Source organism: Drosophila miranda, chromosome 2 (assembly GCF_003369915.1).
Source record: "Drosophila miranda strain MSH22 chromosome 2, D.miranda_PacBio2.1, whole genome shotgun sequence".
Classification (NCBI taxonomy): Eukaryota; Metazoa; Arthropoda; class Insecta; order Diptera; family Drosophilidae; genus Drosophila; species Drosophila miranda.
Genome location: NC_046675.1, coordinates 9,635,226 through 9,649,722, shown reverse-complemented (window position 1 = coordinate 9,649,722; position 14,497 = coordinate 9,635,226). Strand labels below are relative to the sequence as shown.

Below are 14,497 nucleotides of genomic sequence, written 5' to 3'. Positions count from 1 at the left end.
AAAATTGTAGATCCGGGTATTTCATCAGAAACATCCGCGTGACGTCACACAGCCTCACATGTTTTCGTCACCCGATCACAATCACACTTTGTTCAAGTAAAAAGCAAGAAATAAACAAGTTAAGGCGGCATCGAATTGCGCTTCATTTACATAGCTAAAGTATAATATAATTCTAATACACAAGAGCTTCCGTTATGGGTGATGCAGACCGAGCAATGAATACAAATAGTGAACCTGTTAAGCCACCGGTTGGCCTCCAGGTGATTGCGCCCGAGGATATGGCGTCCATCGAGGAGACAATCACAATTGATCCAGAGTGCTTCGAATTGGATCTGAATCATCGCCGAATTGAAAAGCTGGAAAATTTCGAGCCCCTGACTCAGATACAGCGCTTGTTTCTCCGCTGGAATCTAATCAAGAAAATCGAGAACTTGTCGATGCTGAAGACCCTCGTGGAGCTGGAACTCTACGACAATCAGATAACCAAAGTGGAGAACCTCGAAGAACTAACGAAGCTCGAGATGCTGGACCTCAGCTTCAACCGGCTGACCAAAATCGAGAATCTGGACGCGCTGGTCAATCTGGAGAAGCTTTACTTCGTGGCCAACCGGATCACCGTCATTGAGAATCTCGGCATGCTGACCAGCCTCACCATGCTGGAGCTGGGCGACAACAAGCTCAAGAAAATTCAAAATATAGATACACTAGTCAATCTGCGACAGTTGTTTCTGGGCAAGAACAAAATCGCCAAGATCGAGAACCTGGACACGCTGGTCAATCTGGAGATCCTGAGCCTGCAGGCCAATCGCATCGTTAAGATTGAGAACTTGGAGAAGCTGACCAGCCTGAAAGAGCTGTACATATCCGAAAACGGCATTGAGGTAATCGAGAATCTGGAAGAAAACAAAAATCTGGAAACACTAGATCTTGCCAAGAACAGATTGAAGGCCGTTGGTAACCTGGAGACCTTGGAGAAACTGGAAGAGCTCTGGTTGAATCACAATGGCATCGATGACTGGAAGAATATCGAACTACTCAAGGAAAACAAGGCTCTTCAGACGATCTACTTGGAGAGCAATCCGCTGGCCAAAGACGTTCGCTATCGTTCCAAATTGCGCGACATTCTGCCACAGCTGCAAAAGATCGATGCTACCATGTGCGTGATGCCGGGCCAATAGGCTCCAAAATGTATTTATGTAACCGTTTCAAAGACTCATCCCCCCATCCAAAATGTTATATCAATTAACCATGAAACCTGGCGTTTAAAAATATACAAAATTACATATACATACATTTACAAGAATTTAATGTTAATTTTCCACATTTTAAAATTTCCCCTGATTCGGTGGGGCCTTAACTGATAACAGACAGCACCTTTGAATTATTTCCTTTGTGCAGTCAGAAACAAAAAAAAAACAATTGGCTTATCATGAAATTTGTTGGTGGAATGCTCAACTGAACAAAGAAGTGAGGCATCAAACTGCTTCCTTAGCGTATCGTCAGGTGGTGGTGGGTCATCACACTTGAACGGCGTAATAGTCGGAGGCAGTGACCTGATGCGGGCCCCCGTAGAAGTCCAGCACAAAGATATTGCGGATGATCAGCTCGCACAGATAGAAGTTGTGGGCTACAATCGGCGAACGGAGGTAAATTAGATAAGCAAATCGAATTTATTCTGAAATTCTAATCAATCCACACACCTTTTATCCAGTTGTTGGCGGACGGATGCCGTTTTATGTATGCGTCCAGCGCTGGCTTGTAGCTGCGATCACTCTTATCGAACTACAGATGGAATACGTTTATTATCTATATACAGCATCTGGATGCATACACACTCACCCTCTGGACTTGACCGCTGATCATTGAGCGGGCACAAGTGGGCTCCATGGGATCCTTGCCGTGATTTTTGCAGTTCAGGGTCTGCTCTTCAGTGAACATCAGTGTCACCTTGTTGTTCTTCTCCCAGTCGGGACCTGTAAAGTCCAGATCGGTAAGCAGGAAGCGTATCTTTCCCGTGGAGTTGCCATTGGCGTCACTGTCATCGATCGATACGATATTGACCATGGGATAGTCCTCCACGATCTTGTTCGTGGAAATGCTGCCCACCGCCGCCCAGTTAGCGCGGTGCACCAATTGCCGGGCGATCTTCGCATGGTTGAGCTCCATTTCACGCTTGTACTCCGATATAATTCTGGCATCCTCGCTGGCGGAATATCCCTGGGTTTGGCTGAGGGCCAGGCAGGCAAATGCCAAGGCCATCAGGAGAGCGGGGCAGGTGTTCATTGTGGCTAAAGATTGGCGGCGATCTGTAAGTAAAACGGTTCACTTTCAAACGCCCACTGTGCGGGATTCAGGAAATATGCAACGCATTTATACGATCATCTGTGGACAGCCTTCATCTTTGTAATGCATGTTTTACAACTTTCTCAGTGCGTGATTCACTCGATTCATAAAGAACAAAGCGACCGATCGCTCATCCGCAATTCCCATACGCATTGACCTTTGGCGCCTTTTTACTTTCGATTCCCTACGTACCACTTTGCACGTAGCTTCTACATATGTATGTATGCATGTATATCGCCTACCTCTTCGATCTAAAAAATGTTTGTCTCTCCTATCGGTGGACTGTTGCTGTTGGGATTTGTTTGCAAAATGACTTGCCCTGCCTGCTACTACGTCTTTGTTATCATCACCTGCCCGCCCGAGGTACAAAGACAGCCCACAAAACAGCTGCTTTGAGCTGCTACCTAAGCTTCTGGAAAGGGTATATCTGTCCCACACCAGAAGTCGCTGATTTACTGTACAGGTAAATGTTTATCAGCCGGCTTTGCACAAAGCTATGATCGCATGATGCATTTTATTATATTTCTGCTTCATTAAACTATCAAAAGTTATCTGCATAGAGCTCATTGGGGGTATCAGGTGGTCGGTAGCAGAGGCAGCGGCGATCGACAGGTTGTACGCACGCAGCATTGCCAGGCAAAAATTAGCTGACTGCTATGGAATGCAGCCCAAACCGGAACAAACTGTTATTTTGAACGCATTGACGGGCTAACAGCTTGGTTTCTTTTATTTTTGCAAATTTTTACTCCATAAATGTATTTGATGTTAGGAATATCATAATATTTGTAGTTGTACATTTCGTTTTCCATTAACTTGACTTGGTTTAACATTTATTGTGGCAAATTGTGATGTTTTGTCCCTTGGTTGATAACACAAAGAAAAGTACAGACAAACGTTTGGTATTCCATTCTATGCAAAAGTACTTCTGTAATTATTACAGGGTGCGAATATTGTTTAACATTTATTTGTATTTGAATTACTGTTACTGTTACATTTACGTTTTCATTTTTGTACCGTTGGAAATATACATACGCTTTTGTTTGGTTATTACTCGTATTTGTTGTAATTAAATTACGTTTGCCAGTTTAGTTTACCCTGCCGCATACAGTTTGTTTGAAAAATATATGTAAATACTATGCCTATCTTATCCCATTGAATACTGAGATAAATACATACGAGTATGTGTAGATTTCAAGTGTTACGCTTTCGCCTTCACTTGTCTTTGTCCTTGTCTTTGTTTTTTTGTTTCCTTCTTTTGTTTTGTTTTGATTTGTTTTTTCAAAAATAGATGTGTAAAAGTACATAGATCATATGATGCGTGTATGTATGCATGTATGTATATGTGTAAATATGTTTGTTTGGATGTACAATAGTTAAAGTTAGTTTCGTTGATGGATTGGTTTTACATTTTGTTAAAAGTTTATTGGAGCGTAGCTCAAAAATGTCTTCTTATCTTCTTCTTTCATTGTGTGTGTTTCAGGACATGTAGCTTAAGTCTTACAAAATTATAAATCATCGAGTTTTGTTGTCTTTGAGCGGTTTCAAATGTATAGTGCACCAGTATGAAATGGCAAATCGGTAGATTTCTATGCATCTTTCCCTCAAAGTTGATCAAAAACAGTATTTGGTCAAGAGGCCTCACAAGCAAGTGTGTCATAAGAGGATATATTGTAAATCCACAAATCCACAATCAGACCTGCTTATCGGCTTTCTCCTGCCATAACAGGACTTTCTTAGGCAACTTTACGAATGAACGTACAGATATCGTTGAATCTATTTGGAAATTCAATTTTCACGAGACAAAAATGAGGTGGTTGTATACCACATCCTAATACTTGGATTTTCGGGAGTGTATTGCAAATTCTAAGCAAGGGAATGCTATTTCTGTCTCGTGCAAAGTACAAAATTACTCTCGCCCAGTGTTTTGGTTATGATAACTAAATGCATTGATGCATTTATAGTACTCAAACCTATACTGAAAGGTTGTACAGATATTCAACATTTTTGTTTTGTTTGTTTTTTTGCTAGTTTAACACCTTTTAAACACGTATAGGTTTAGTATTAAGTTGTCTGATTAATTTACGTTTAGACTAACATACAAAAAGCTGCGTGGGCTGCCCCAACAGCAAGTCTGCTCGGTCTATATAGTGGATATATCTGTGTGGGTTGATAGCCGAGAACTTGCGTGCTGGCGCCACATATTAAATAGTTACATATATGGTTTATTTAAACCTAACCACAAGAATACATACATATACAGTTCAATTAAAGAATATTATAGAGGATATACATATATATGGGTACTAAATACTCCTTCAACTCTTGTCCCCCTTGGGAGGGGGGGCGCTCAAACGAAGCATTTGCATTTGTTTCTTCGCATGATGTGTGTATTGTTAATCCCAAACAGTATATACGAGTAGTATACTCAAAATACAAGTTGCAGTTCATAGAAATTTTCGGCTACGATTTACATCTATAAACATTAATAATTTCTTATTAATTTTTTAATTTTTAATTTCATTTTGTTTTTGTTTCTTCAACTTTCAAACAATTCCTTGGCGCTTGCGTATTCTGTGTAGTTTTTTTTTGTTTTTTTTTTTAACATTAGATTTTGCTTTTCTAAGACCAAAGTTCGAACAAAAGGTTTTAAAGCTTTCAATTCACTTTCGATTCGTTTCGTTTCATTATTTCTTTTAGTGTATTTTTTTTGACTAGCTTGGAAGCATGAGTTAAATTAGAACCTAAAAATGTGTGTGGTGTGGTGTGGGTCCAAGCAGCTTGGTAACTGTTATCTTGGATGGGTTTAACATAAGGTAAAAGCAAATCGGGGCAGTATTTCAATACGCGGGACATTGGTATAACACGTTAAAGCTATCATTTTGTCGGCCAACGCACTCCAGTAGGTTTTACTCGGGATGCTTGGGTCGGAGGAGAACGTGAACCTGGACGAGGACAGGGACGGGGATAGGACTCGCTCATCAATCGCACCATTAACGCCGGTCGTTGCCGCCGCCAGCTTCCGGCTTGGGATCACCGGGCGCCTTTTGCACCGCCTGCAGCTCGTACTGATAATAGCAGTCGCTGCCCACGTAGACGGTGCGCCAGACGCCGTCCACATCTCACATTTGCCGGTAGGGCGAGTGCATCTTGAGCCACTGCAGCACCAAGGACGGACCACCGGCCTGGATTTCGGGCGGAATGGTGCTCAGCGGGCACTTGTCAATATTCAAATACTTGAGGTTTTGACAGAGGGCCAGCTCGAACGGCAGCTTCTCCAGACCGGGATTCTGGTTGATATATAGGTTCTCCAGGCCCTCCAACGACCCAATCTCCTCGGGCAAAAACTGCAGGTTGTTCTCGCTGACGGACAAATGGGTCAGGTTGCTCAAGTGCCCAATGCTGCGCGGTAGCATTGTGATCTGGTTGGTCTGCAGTATCAGGCGCTGCAGATCGTGCAGCAGCCCAATCTCGTGCGGCAGAACCTCAATGCGGTTCTCCTCCAGGTCGAGGATGCGCAGCTTGCGCATATTTCCAATCGTGTTGGGGATCTTCTTGAGCATGTTGTTGGACAGGATGAGTATCTCCAGATTCTGCAGGTTCATGATGTCGTCGGGCAGCTTCTGCAGCGCATTGGTGGCCAGATTCAGCTCCACCATGTTCACCCAAGTCCCAATGTCCAGCGGCAGGGCCGTCAGCATATTCTCCTTCATGTTCAGCTTGGTCAGGCCCTTGGCTCTCGAGAATATCCCGTACGGTATCTTGTCGATGCGGTTGTGCTCCAGATTGATGCTGTACACGTTCGTGAACTGCGCCGGTCCGCCGGTGGGGTAGCTGGTGAACTGATTCCGCGACAGGGTGATGGTAGTGAGGCCGCTCAGGCTCGCGAGCATGCCGTCTGGCAGCTGTGTCATCCCATTGCCCTCCACATTGAACTCGTCCATGCTCTTGCAGTTCTTCAGCGTGCCCGGTACGATGCTCAGTCGATTGTAGCGCAGTCCCAGCCGCACCAGGGACTTTAGGTTGCCGATGCTGTCGGGTATGTCCAGCAGCTCGTTGTGCTGCAGATCCAGGGCACTCAGGTTCACGCAGTTCCCAATGTCCTCCGGCAGGTGCTCCAAGTGATTGTGCGACACATCGAGCGTGGTCAGATTCACCAACGCCCCGATGGCACTGCCCAGCTCCCTGATCTTGTTCTCGCGCAGACTGAGCATCGTCAGATTGACCAGCTGCCGCAGATTGTCCGCCACGGCGGTGATGCGATTGAAGCGCAGATACAGCGTGGTGAGGGTACGCAGTCGATAGATGACGGGCGGAATCTCCGCCAGCTTGTTGTGCCGCAGATCGAGCACTTTCAGCTGCTTGCAGTTCTGCAGCGACTCGGGCAGCGAGGTCAGCGAATTCTCGTTCAGGGCCAGATTCCGCAGGTTCACCAGGCACCCAATCTCGGCGGGCAGCTGGCCAATCTTGTTGCTGTATAAATACAGCTCGGTGAGGTGCACACACTCCTTGACCGTGCTGGGTATCACCGTGATTGAGGATTTGCTCAGGTCCAGTCGCTTGATGCCTGCAGGGAAATCAGGGAGCAATGATTGAGTCTGAGATCTTTTTTGGGTGGAAGATGTGGAAGACTTACCCTCGTCCCGGCATCGTTGCAGCGCCTTGATCACGTCCTGGTCCGCCTGGATGGGCTTGCTTTTCTTGGTGGTGGGCTTGGGTTTGTTGGATTCCGGATGCTTGACCGTCACCATTTTGGGACGCGTCTCGGGCGGCATAGTTGCGTTATTTTCGTTGTGTTGCTGGCTGTGTCCGTTGCTGCTGCCCCCGCCGCCGCCGCCGTTGGCTGTGCTGTGACTGTGGCTGGTGTGGAAAACTTCCTCCGGGCCGCCACCACCTCCGTTGCTACCAAAACAGTGAATGGCCTCTAAGGGTCCGTCGTTGCTGCTATTGCCGCCGCCGCCGCCGCCGCTACCTCCTCCTCCTCCTGCTCCTTCTCCCCCTCCTTCAGACGTGCCGCCGTTCCTCTGACCCGTGGATGATAACGATGTGGTCGATGCCGTAGCGCCCGAGGAACACAAGTTCATAATTTTGCCCAGTTTTGCGGTCGGCGGCGACAAAGCGTTGCCCAGAAGTGTGCCAAAGCAACAGCAGCAGCAGCCGCAGCCAGAGGGATTCGTTGCGCTACCCTGTAGCACGGACAGAGAGAGAGAGAGAGTGAGAGTCAGTAAATGGTAAATGGTGGAAAAGTTGATTACTCGTTTATTGCTGCACTTTATCAATTGTGCGTCAGACGATGCACAGAGCCCCAATCGGGACGTGCGTCATCCCCGCACCACCAGCGCCCCTCCCCTCTCCTAACCAGGTCTTTATTACTTTTGCTTCTGCCTCTGCCTGTCTCCGGCGTCCGGCAGCCAGCGTAGCGCCTTATTAACATTAACAAGTTGACCATAAACCATAAACTTTTTAGAAACTCTACATACACGCAAATCAATAATTAAACATTCCAACAGTGACGTCGAAATAAAACCGAGTCGATATTCCAACTATTGGATACCCTATATATACTGTGGGCACACACACTCAAAACCATATAAGTCCCATATCTTTAACGTTGGGTCACAGCTTTGCCGCGATAACGGAGCGGAAGAAGCAACAAACACGAAATTCCCGGAGATTAATAAAGAATAAATATCGTATGGTCTTTTCTGCAGAAATCTTATAAATTTCAAAAAGATTTTGAATGTATTACCGAGTATAAAACGTTTCCTATTTAATTCGGAAACAGGGCAATCGAATTACTTTTCAAATGCATATAGAAGGATTTGAAACACCCTTTACCCGTATCGGGTACATCCAACAGGCGACTTCTACCTACGAATGTATTACCCCAAAGCGTTTCCAGCAATTTCCACTCCCACTCCCATATACATATGTATGCAGGTCTTATAAAACTTTCGAGAGCAGAGCTGTCAATAGCAGCAGCAGGATATGTACATGGGGGAGGAGGCAATGGCATCGCATGGCATTGGGCTGCACGCCCACACCACAGCCGAATACCCCAACACCCACTCGCACGACAAATGGAATGTTCCTGGTGTATTTTTGTGGTAAATGTCAAGGTCAGTTCAGTGTGTAGACGATGATTCCTGGAAAGAGCCAATGCCAATGCCAGTGCCAGTGTCAGGGCCAGTGTCACCACAGCAGTCAAAGGTTGAAAGTGCACGCAAACATCACCATTACCGTTATGCGGTGGCCAAGAAACAAAAGACCACAACTTGGGCCCCCCCCCCGCTGCACACCACACAGACAAGTCTCATGGGAAACTTGAGCTTAATTATTATGCACAGAAACAGAATTTAAGACACCCTAATCAAATTTCGCAGCATTGTGCACATCCGAACCAATTGAACGGCCGCTCGCTCGCTCAAGTGGAAGACGCCGCCGCGGGGCATCAGAATATCTGGACAAATGCAGTGGAACTGTACGGGAGCTTACGATAAAGCCACCCAGAATGATGGATGGATGGGATGGGTCAGTGGACAGCGGGCCGGTGGGGGTACGCTCGCTGGCTGGCAGTCTCTGATTCATGGTAAATTTCCATTTCTTTGATTATTTTTATAGCCGCATTGTACTTGACGCATTGTTGTAGTTTTATTTGTTTTTGTTGTTGCTGTTGTCAGTGTTCCTCATAAATTGTTGCTCTTTTGTAGGCAAACACACAAATTGCGGCACACAAATGCATACACCAACACACGCACACTCGTATAAATTTAAACAAATCACATCGATACATCATTTAACGTACTAACTTCACTTAATATGCCATCAGTTTAAACTCAATGTTGATCTCTTAATATTCCTCACACAAGAATTGTTATTGTTTAATTTGCACTAGAGGTGTCAAACCATCGATGGCACTATCGATAGTATCGATGGTTTAGTGCCATTCGCTACTATCGATGGTTTTGCTACTATTCATGATACTATCGAGCTTGTAGCTGTCGTTTGCCCATCTCTACTTTGATTTTGTATATTGTATATATATATGGTAGCTGACATCGTTAACAATTTTAACATCGACTGAATCAGAGCGCATGTTTTCGGAGCGCAGGTCCGCTCTCAAGCTAAAAGTCGTTGACAAACTTTTGTCTTTAAATAACAACTGGTGGATTGCCAATGAACCTGATTTTAGCAAATAAGCGGTTTATAATAAGCGAATTATCTCCATAGACTAAGATTAATGTTTGAAACATTTATTGCTTACGTTTTAATTTCGAAATATGACCAAATATGAACTCATCTAGCTAATAAGCAAAAACCACGAATTATTCCTATAGACTAAGATTAATGTTTGAAACATTTGTTGCTTACGTTTTAATTTGAACTTACAAATATGAACTTATCTTGGAAAATAAACGTCATGAATTTATATTTTCAGACTGATTTATAAAACATTTCTTAGTTTTTGAGTTTTGAAAAGGAATAATATAAATAAAACGTTTAATTTTGAACAATTTTTATTTAATTTCGCTTGAAAAATAGCCGTTAAAAGACTTTTTCAATATAAATATATATGAGCCCGATACTATCGATAGTATTCGATTTTTTAAATCATTCCATTCAAAACTATCGAGTGACGCCACTATCGATGGTTTGACAGCTCTATACCAATATACCATCTCATTTAAAAAATCTACCGTATACTTATTCATATTCCTCGTTTTTTATAATCCGTCGAATATTACCAGCTATATAGCACATTTAGCCATGCCCACATAATTTTATCCGAATAATTAAACTATTCTCAACTTGACTGGCTTATTTTAAACACTTGCTTTTATTGCATTTTGCGTAAAAAGAGGTTTTAGCGAAATAAGTCAAAGAAAAAACAAATAGCGAAATAGGTCAATCAAAACAAACGAAAAAGGAAATTCGTTCATATTGCTCAATTTTGATATTCCATTGAATAATGCTGACTAACTAAATCTCTCAGCAATGCCCACATAGTTTTATCTCATGGATGAATATATTTTCTACAAGATTGGATAGTTTTTAATCCCTGTTTTTATTGTATTTATTGTAAAAAAAGGTTTAATGGAAAAAGTTCACCAAAAAAAGAGTCGCTATGTTGCGTGTATAGCCCTTTGTATACCCTATTTTGTTAATTTTATATGAAGATGAAACGTGATTTATAAGGACCTTTTCTCAAATTGATATTCTTTAGACATATTCAAGTACATTATTAGTATCTTGTATATATTTATAGCGATCCTGATACCTACTGAGCCTGGGATGACAAACATTTTCTCAATTCTATATCATCCATTTCCCCCAGGGTATGTGTGCATGGAATTAGCAACATGTTTGTGTATGGAACGAGACTCATTGTTGCTAAAGCGAACTGCGGCGAACTGCGGCGAACTCAAATTTGATTCAAAAAACGACCAATTCTTTGTTCCGTTGAATAATACTATCTATATAGAACATTTAGCCATGCCCACTCAATTTTGTACGATTGATGAATCAATTCTATACATGATTGGCTTATTCGAAATACTTGCTTTTTTTGGATTTTTATAAAACATTGAAAATTAAATTAATAGATTGATGAAATTGACAAAAATACCATGGTAGCGCGGCGAAAACCAGTATTTCTACAGTATGACCCTCAGAACAGCACCGAAATATACGGTCTCATTTGAAAAATATACCGAGTGGAGCGCGCCAAATCGAACTTTTTTGAATGTGAGCGACAAGGATTTAAATGTTGTCAACCGGGCCTTTATCTATGCCCACATAATTTTATAATTAATGAATCAATTTTCTACACAATTGGTTAGTTTTTAGTCCTTGCTTTTATTGTATTTTGACTAAAACACGGTTTTCAAGTAAATGTTGCCGCAACAGTGTGTATGGAATGTGCAACATTGTGTATGGAACGAGACTCATTGTTGCTAAAGCGAAACTGCGGCGAACTGCGGCGAACTCAAATTCGATTCAAAAAACGACCAATTCTTTGTTCCGTTGAATAATACTATCTATATGGAACATTTAGCCATGCCCACTCAATTTTGTACGATTGATGAATCAATTCTATACATGATTGGCCTATTCGAAATACTTGCATTTATTGGATTTTTATATAACATTGAAAATGAAATTAATAGATGACAAAAATACCATTTAGCACTAAAAAACACCACATGGGAGCGCGGCGAAAACCAGTTTCTACAGTATGACCCTCAGAACAGCTCCGAAATATACGGTCTCATTTGAAAAATATACCGAGTGGTGCGCGCCAAATCTAACTTTTTTGAATGTGAGCGACAAGGATTTAAATGTTGTCAACCGGGCCTTTATCTATGCCCACATAATTTAATACGATTAATGAATCAATTTTCTACCTAACTGGCCAGTTTTTAGTCCTTGCTTTTATTGTATTTTGACTAAACATGGTTTAAGCAAAATAGTTCAACAAAAAAACAGTTGCAATGTCGCTGGAATTTGAAGACATAACGCTTGTATAGGTCTTTGTACACCCTTTTTTGATAATATCATATGTAGATGCAACGTAACTTATAAGGACCTTTTCTCAAATTGATATTCTTTAGACATATTCAAGTACATTTTTAGTATCTTGTGTATTTTTATCTTGATCCTGATACCTACTGAGCCTTGGAAGACAAACATTTTCACAATTCTATAACATCCATTTCCCCCAGGAAATTAGCAGCATGTTTGTGTATGGAATGGGACTCATTGTTGCCAAAGCGAACTGCGGCGAATTCAAATTCGATTCAAAAAACGACCAATTCCTCGTTTTCTTTGTTCCGTCGACTATTACCAGCTAAATAGAACATTTAGCCATGCCATCATAATTTTATACGATTGATGAATCAATTTTCTATTTAACTGGTGTATTCTTAATACTTGCTTTTATTGCATTTTGCGTAAAAAGAGGTTTTAGCGAAATAAGTCAAACAAAAAACAAGTAGCGAATTGAACTGAAAAATCGCACTCTGACAGTAGCTGGATGCTACATCAGCTGATTGCGAATTGCAGCACCACAAAGTAGGGTTGCATCACTGTCAAACTTATGGCGAACTTATTTAAAATTGGCCATTTTTATTTGGAAATTGACTCGAAAATCGGATATAATTCTGTGTTCAAGGTTGACGGTTCTAGTTAGCTAGTAATGTTCGACGGAATATCAAAATCGAGGAATATGAATAATTCGTCGGTATATTTTGAAAATGAGACCGGATATTAACGATATAGGGTATACAAAGGCCTATACTACGGCTTACACGCAGAATGCCTTCAAAAACCAGCAACGTTCCGACTTCTTTTGTTTAACTTTTTTTTTAAACCTTGTCTTAGTCAAAAAACAATTAAGGCAAGGACTGAAAACTAGCCAATCTTGTAGAAAATGTATTCATTAATTAGCATCAGCATTATTATGGAAAGACCGACAAGATCGCGTGTGCCGTGGGGAATGGGGCCTACTCCACCTCTGCCAGTATCGGCCCCGTGACTATGTCCATCGACAAGCGGACCTGCGTGGTGCCTGCCGCTTTCCTGCTGTTCTCTCGCCAGGAGCACATTAGCCGCATCTCGACCGAGTACAGCGAGGGGAACGGAACCACGACGACGAGCGATACCTTTCAAGGTGGCGGAGCGGCGCATCTACTCGATCATACCCCTTTCAACAACGGGGACTCTTGGGTCGCACCTGCCCCGCCGACTACCAGCCAAGGACAAGGACGACAGACTACGACAGAATATCCGTGCCCCGGTGCCTCGCAACATTGCCGTGCATACCATGAAGGCGAGGCGTCTGCTCTTCTCGAAAGATGTCGGTACCTATCAGGCCATCATTTGATCCCGAGACGACGGCAATGAGCGGCTGGCCAATAAGCTAGAAGGAGTCACGGCGCTGGCCCTACAACAACAACAGTCCAATATGATCTACTATGCCCATGGCAAGCAAATCGATGGAAAGAACAAGTAAGCAACCAATATTGGGACCCTCTGGACACATGTGTAATCCCCTGCTCCCTCTCTACAGGAAACTACAACAGAAAAATGTTAATGGCACCTTATCATATGCAAGAACATGCTTTAATCGCAGTAAACTTATTTAAATTAATAATACTTTGTTTTCCCTTTCCCTTTCAAACAACAACAGCTATACCGTCAAATGTATGCTACACAAAATGAGACTGCATACACACAAAATACACGGACACACACACACAGAGGCAAATGCATACTAATACTGAGACACCCCCCACACACATACACCTACATCAACACGGGATTGTTATACATAATTTATGATGCGCAATTTGCCAACATTGCAATGCAGAAAGGAAACGAAACGAAAAGGAAAGGGGTTTTCCGCTCGAAAAGCAACAAATGACAGACAACGGGGAGTAACAAATACCAACCTGCAAGTAAATCGCCACGCGAGAAAAAGTTTTCAGCGCGTCCTTGCGAGCCTCGTTCACTGGAATTCACTTTTTTCCTGCGCCTTTTCCTGCCCGAACACACTTTCGCTTGACCCTCGTTCTCCTCCTCTGGCTGCGGGACTTCTGTGTCTTCTGCGACCGTTTTTTGTTTCGTTTTTTCCACACTTGATTTTCACACTTTATTTTACGAAGAGGACGTTGGTTTATGGCTTAATGTGGAGACGGGAATGAACGGGATGAGCGGGATGTAAAACAGTTTAACTTAATCCGGAGAAAGTGACTTAAAGCTTTGCAGAAAAAACTAAATAAAAACTGGCGATTTTCCTTCTCGGAGGTGATGTGACGCGCTTTCAGAGTTGAGGTTCGCCAGAGAGTTGCGAAGGATATATACATATATCATCCTTCTCGAACTTTATACAAATACAAAACATCCAAAATGCAGTCCACACACGTTCCACACACACGTCTGCGCACTGCGCAGTCTTCAGGGGTGAAAATTACATGTAAAAATCATGTAGAACTGACAACGACAGTAGAATTTACATAGCCGCCATTAAATCGTGAAATTTTTTTGAATTTATAAATCCGATCCTCAAAGATTATGGGGATATATTAGTTTTATGGTGGATGTGGAAGGAAGCCTTCTTGTTTTAGATATTTTCACATTGTTTTTTGTCTTTTTTCAA

The 14,497-nt window shown here is 42.6% G+C and overlaps 3 protein-coding genes and 1 long non-coding RNA gene across 5 annotated transcripts; 2 read left to right on the top strand and 2 right to left on the bottom strand.

Annotated features, from left to right (window-relative positions):
* Positions 1-55: 55 nt before the first annotated feature.
* Positions 56-1,291, top strand: LOC108155175 (protein phosphatase 1 regulatory subunit 7). The gene has a single exon (XM_017285845.2). The coding sequence runs from the start codon at positions 195-197 to the stop codon at positions 1,176-1,178; it is 984 nt and encodes a 327-aa protein (XP_017141334.1). The 5' UTR covers positions 56-194; the 3' UTR covers positions 1,179-1,291.
* On the bottom strand, positions 1,290-2,685 carry LOC108155176 (protein CREG1). Its single transcript, XM_017285846.2, has 4 exons — positions 2,586-2,685; positions 1,840-2,306; positions 1,701-1,782; positions 1,290-1,627 (listed from the first exon to the last, which is right to left on the bottom strand). The coding sequence occupies exons 2-4, from the start codon at positions 2,281-2,283 to the stop codon at positions 1,518-1,520; spliced, it is 636 nt and encodes a 211-aa protein (XP_017141335.1). The 5' UTR covers positions 2,284-2,306; positions 2,586-2,685; the 3' UTR covers positions 1,290-1,517.
* A 30-nt stretch (positions 2,686-2,715) lies between these two features.
* On the top strand, positions 2,716-4,237 carry LOC108155177. Of its 2 annotated transcripts, none has more exons than XR_001775033.2 (2): positions 2,716-2,806; positions 2,892-4,237. It is a non-coding gene; the product is annotated as an uncharacterized LOC108155177 (long non-coding RNA). The 2 variants fall into 2 exon arrangements; XR_004472050.1 differs by having other exon boundaries at positions 2,718-2,806; positions 2,904-4,237.
* On the bottom strand, positions 3,740-7,526 carry LOC108155174 (leucine-rich repeat protein soc-2 homolog). The gene is made up of 2 exons (XM_033389790.1): positions 6,977-7,526; positions 3,740-6,907 (listed from the first exon to the last, which is right to left on the bottom strand). The coding sequence occupies exons 1-2, from the start codon at positions 7,422-7,424 to the stop codon at positions 5,463-5,465; spliced, it is 1,893 nt and encodes a 630-aa protein (XP_033245681.1). The 5' UTR covers positions 7,425-7,526; the 3' UTR covers positions 3,740-5,462.
* Between the last annotated feature and the right edge of the window lie 6,971 nt (positions 7,527-14,497).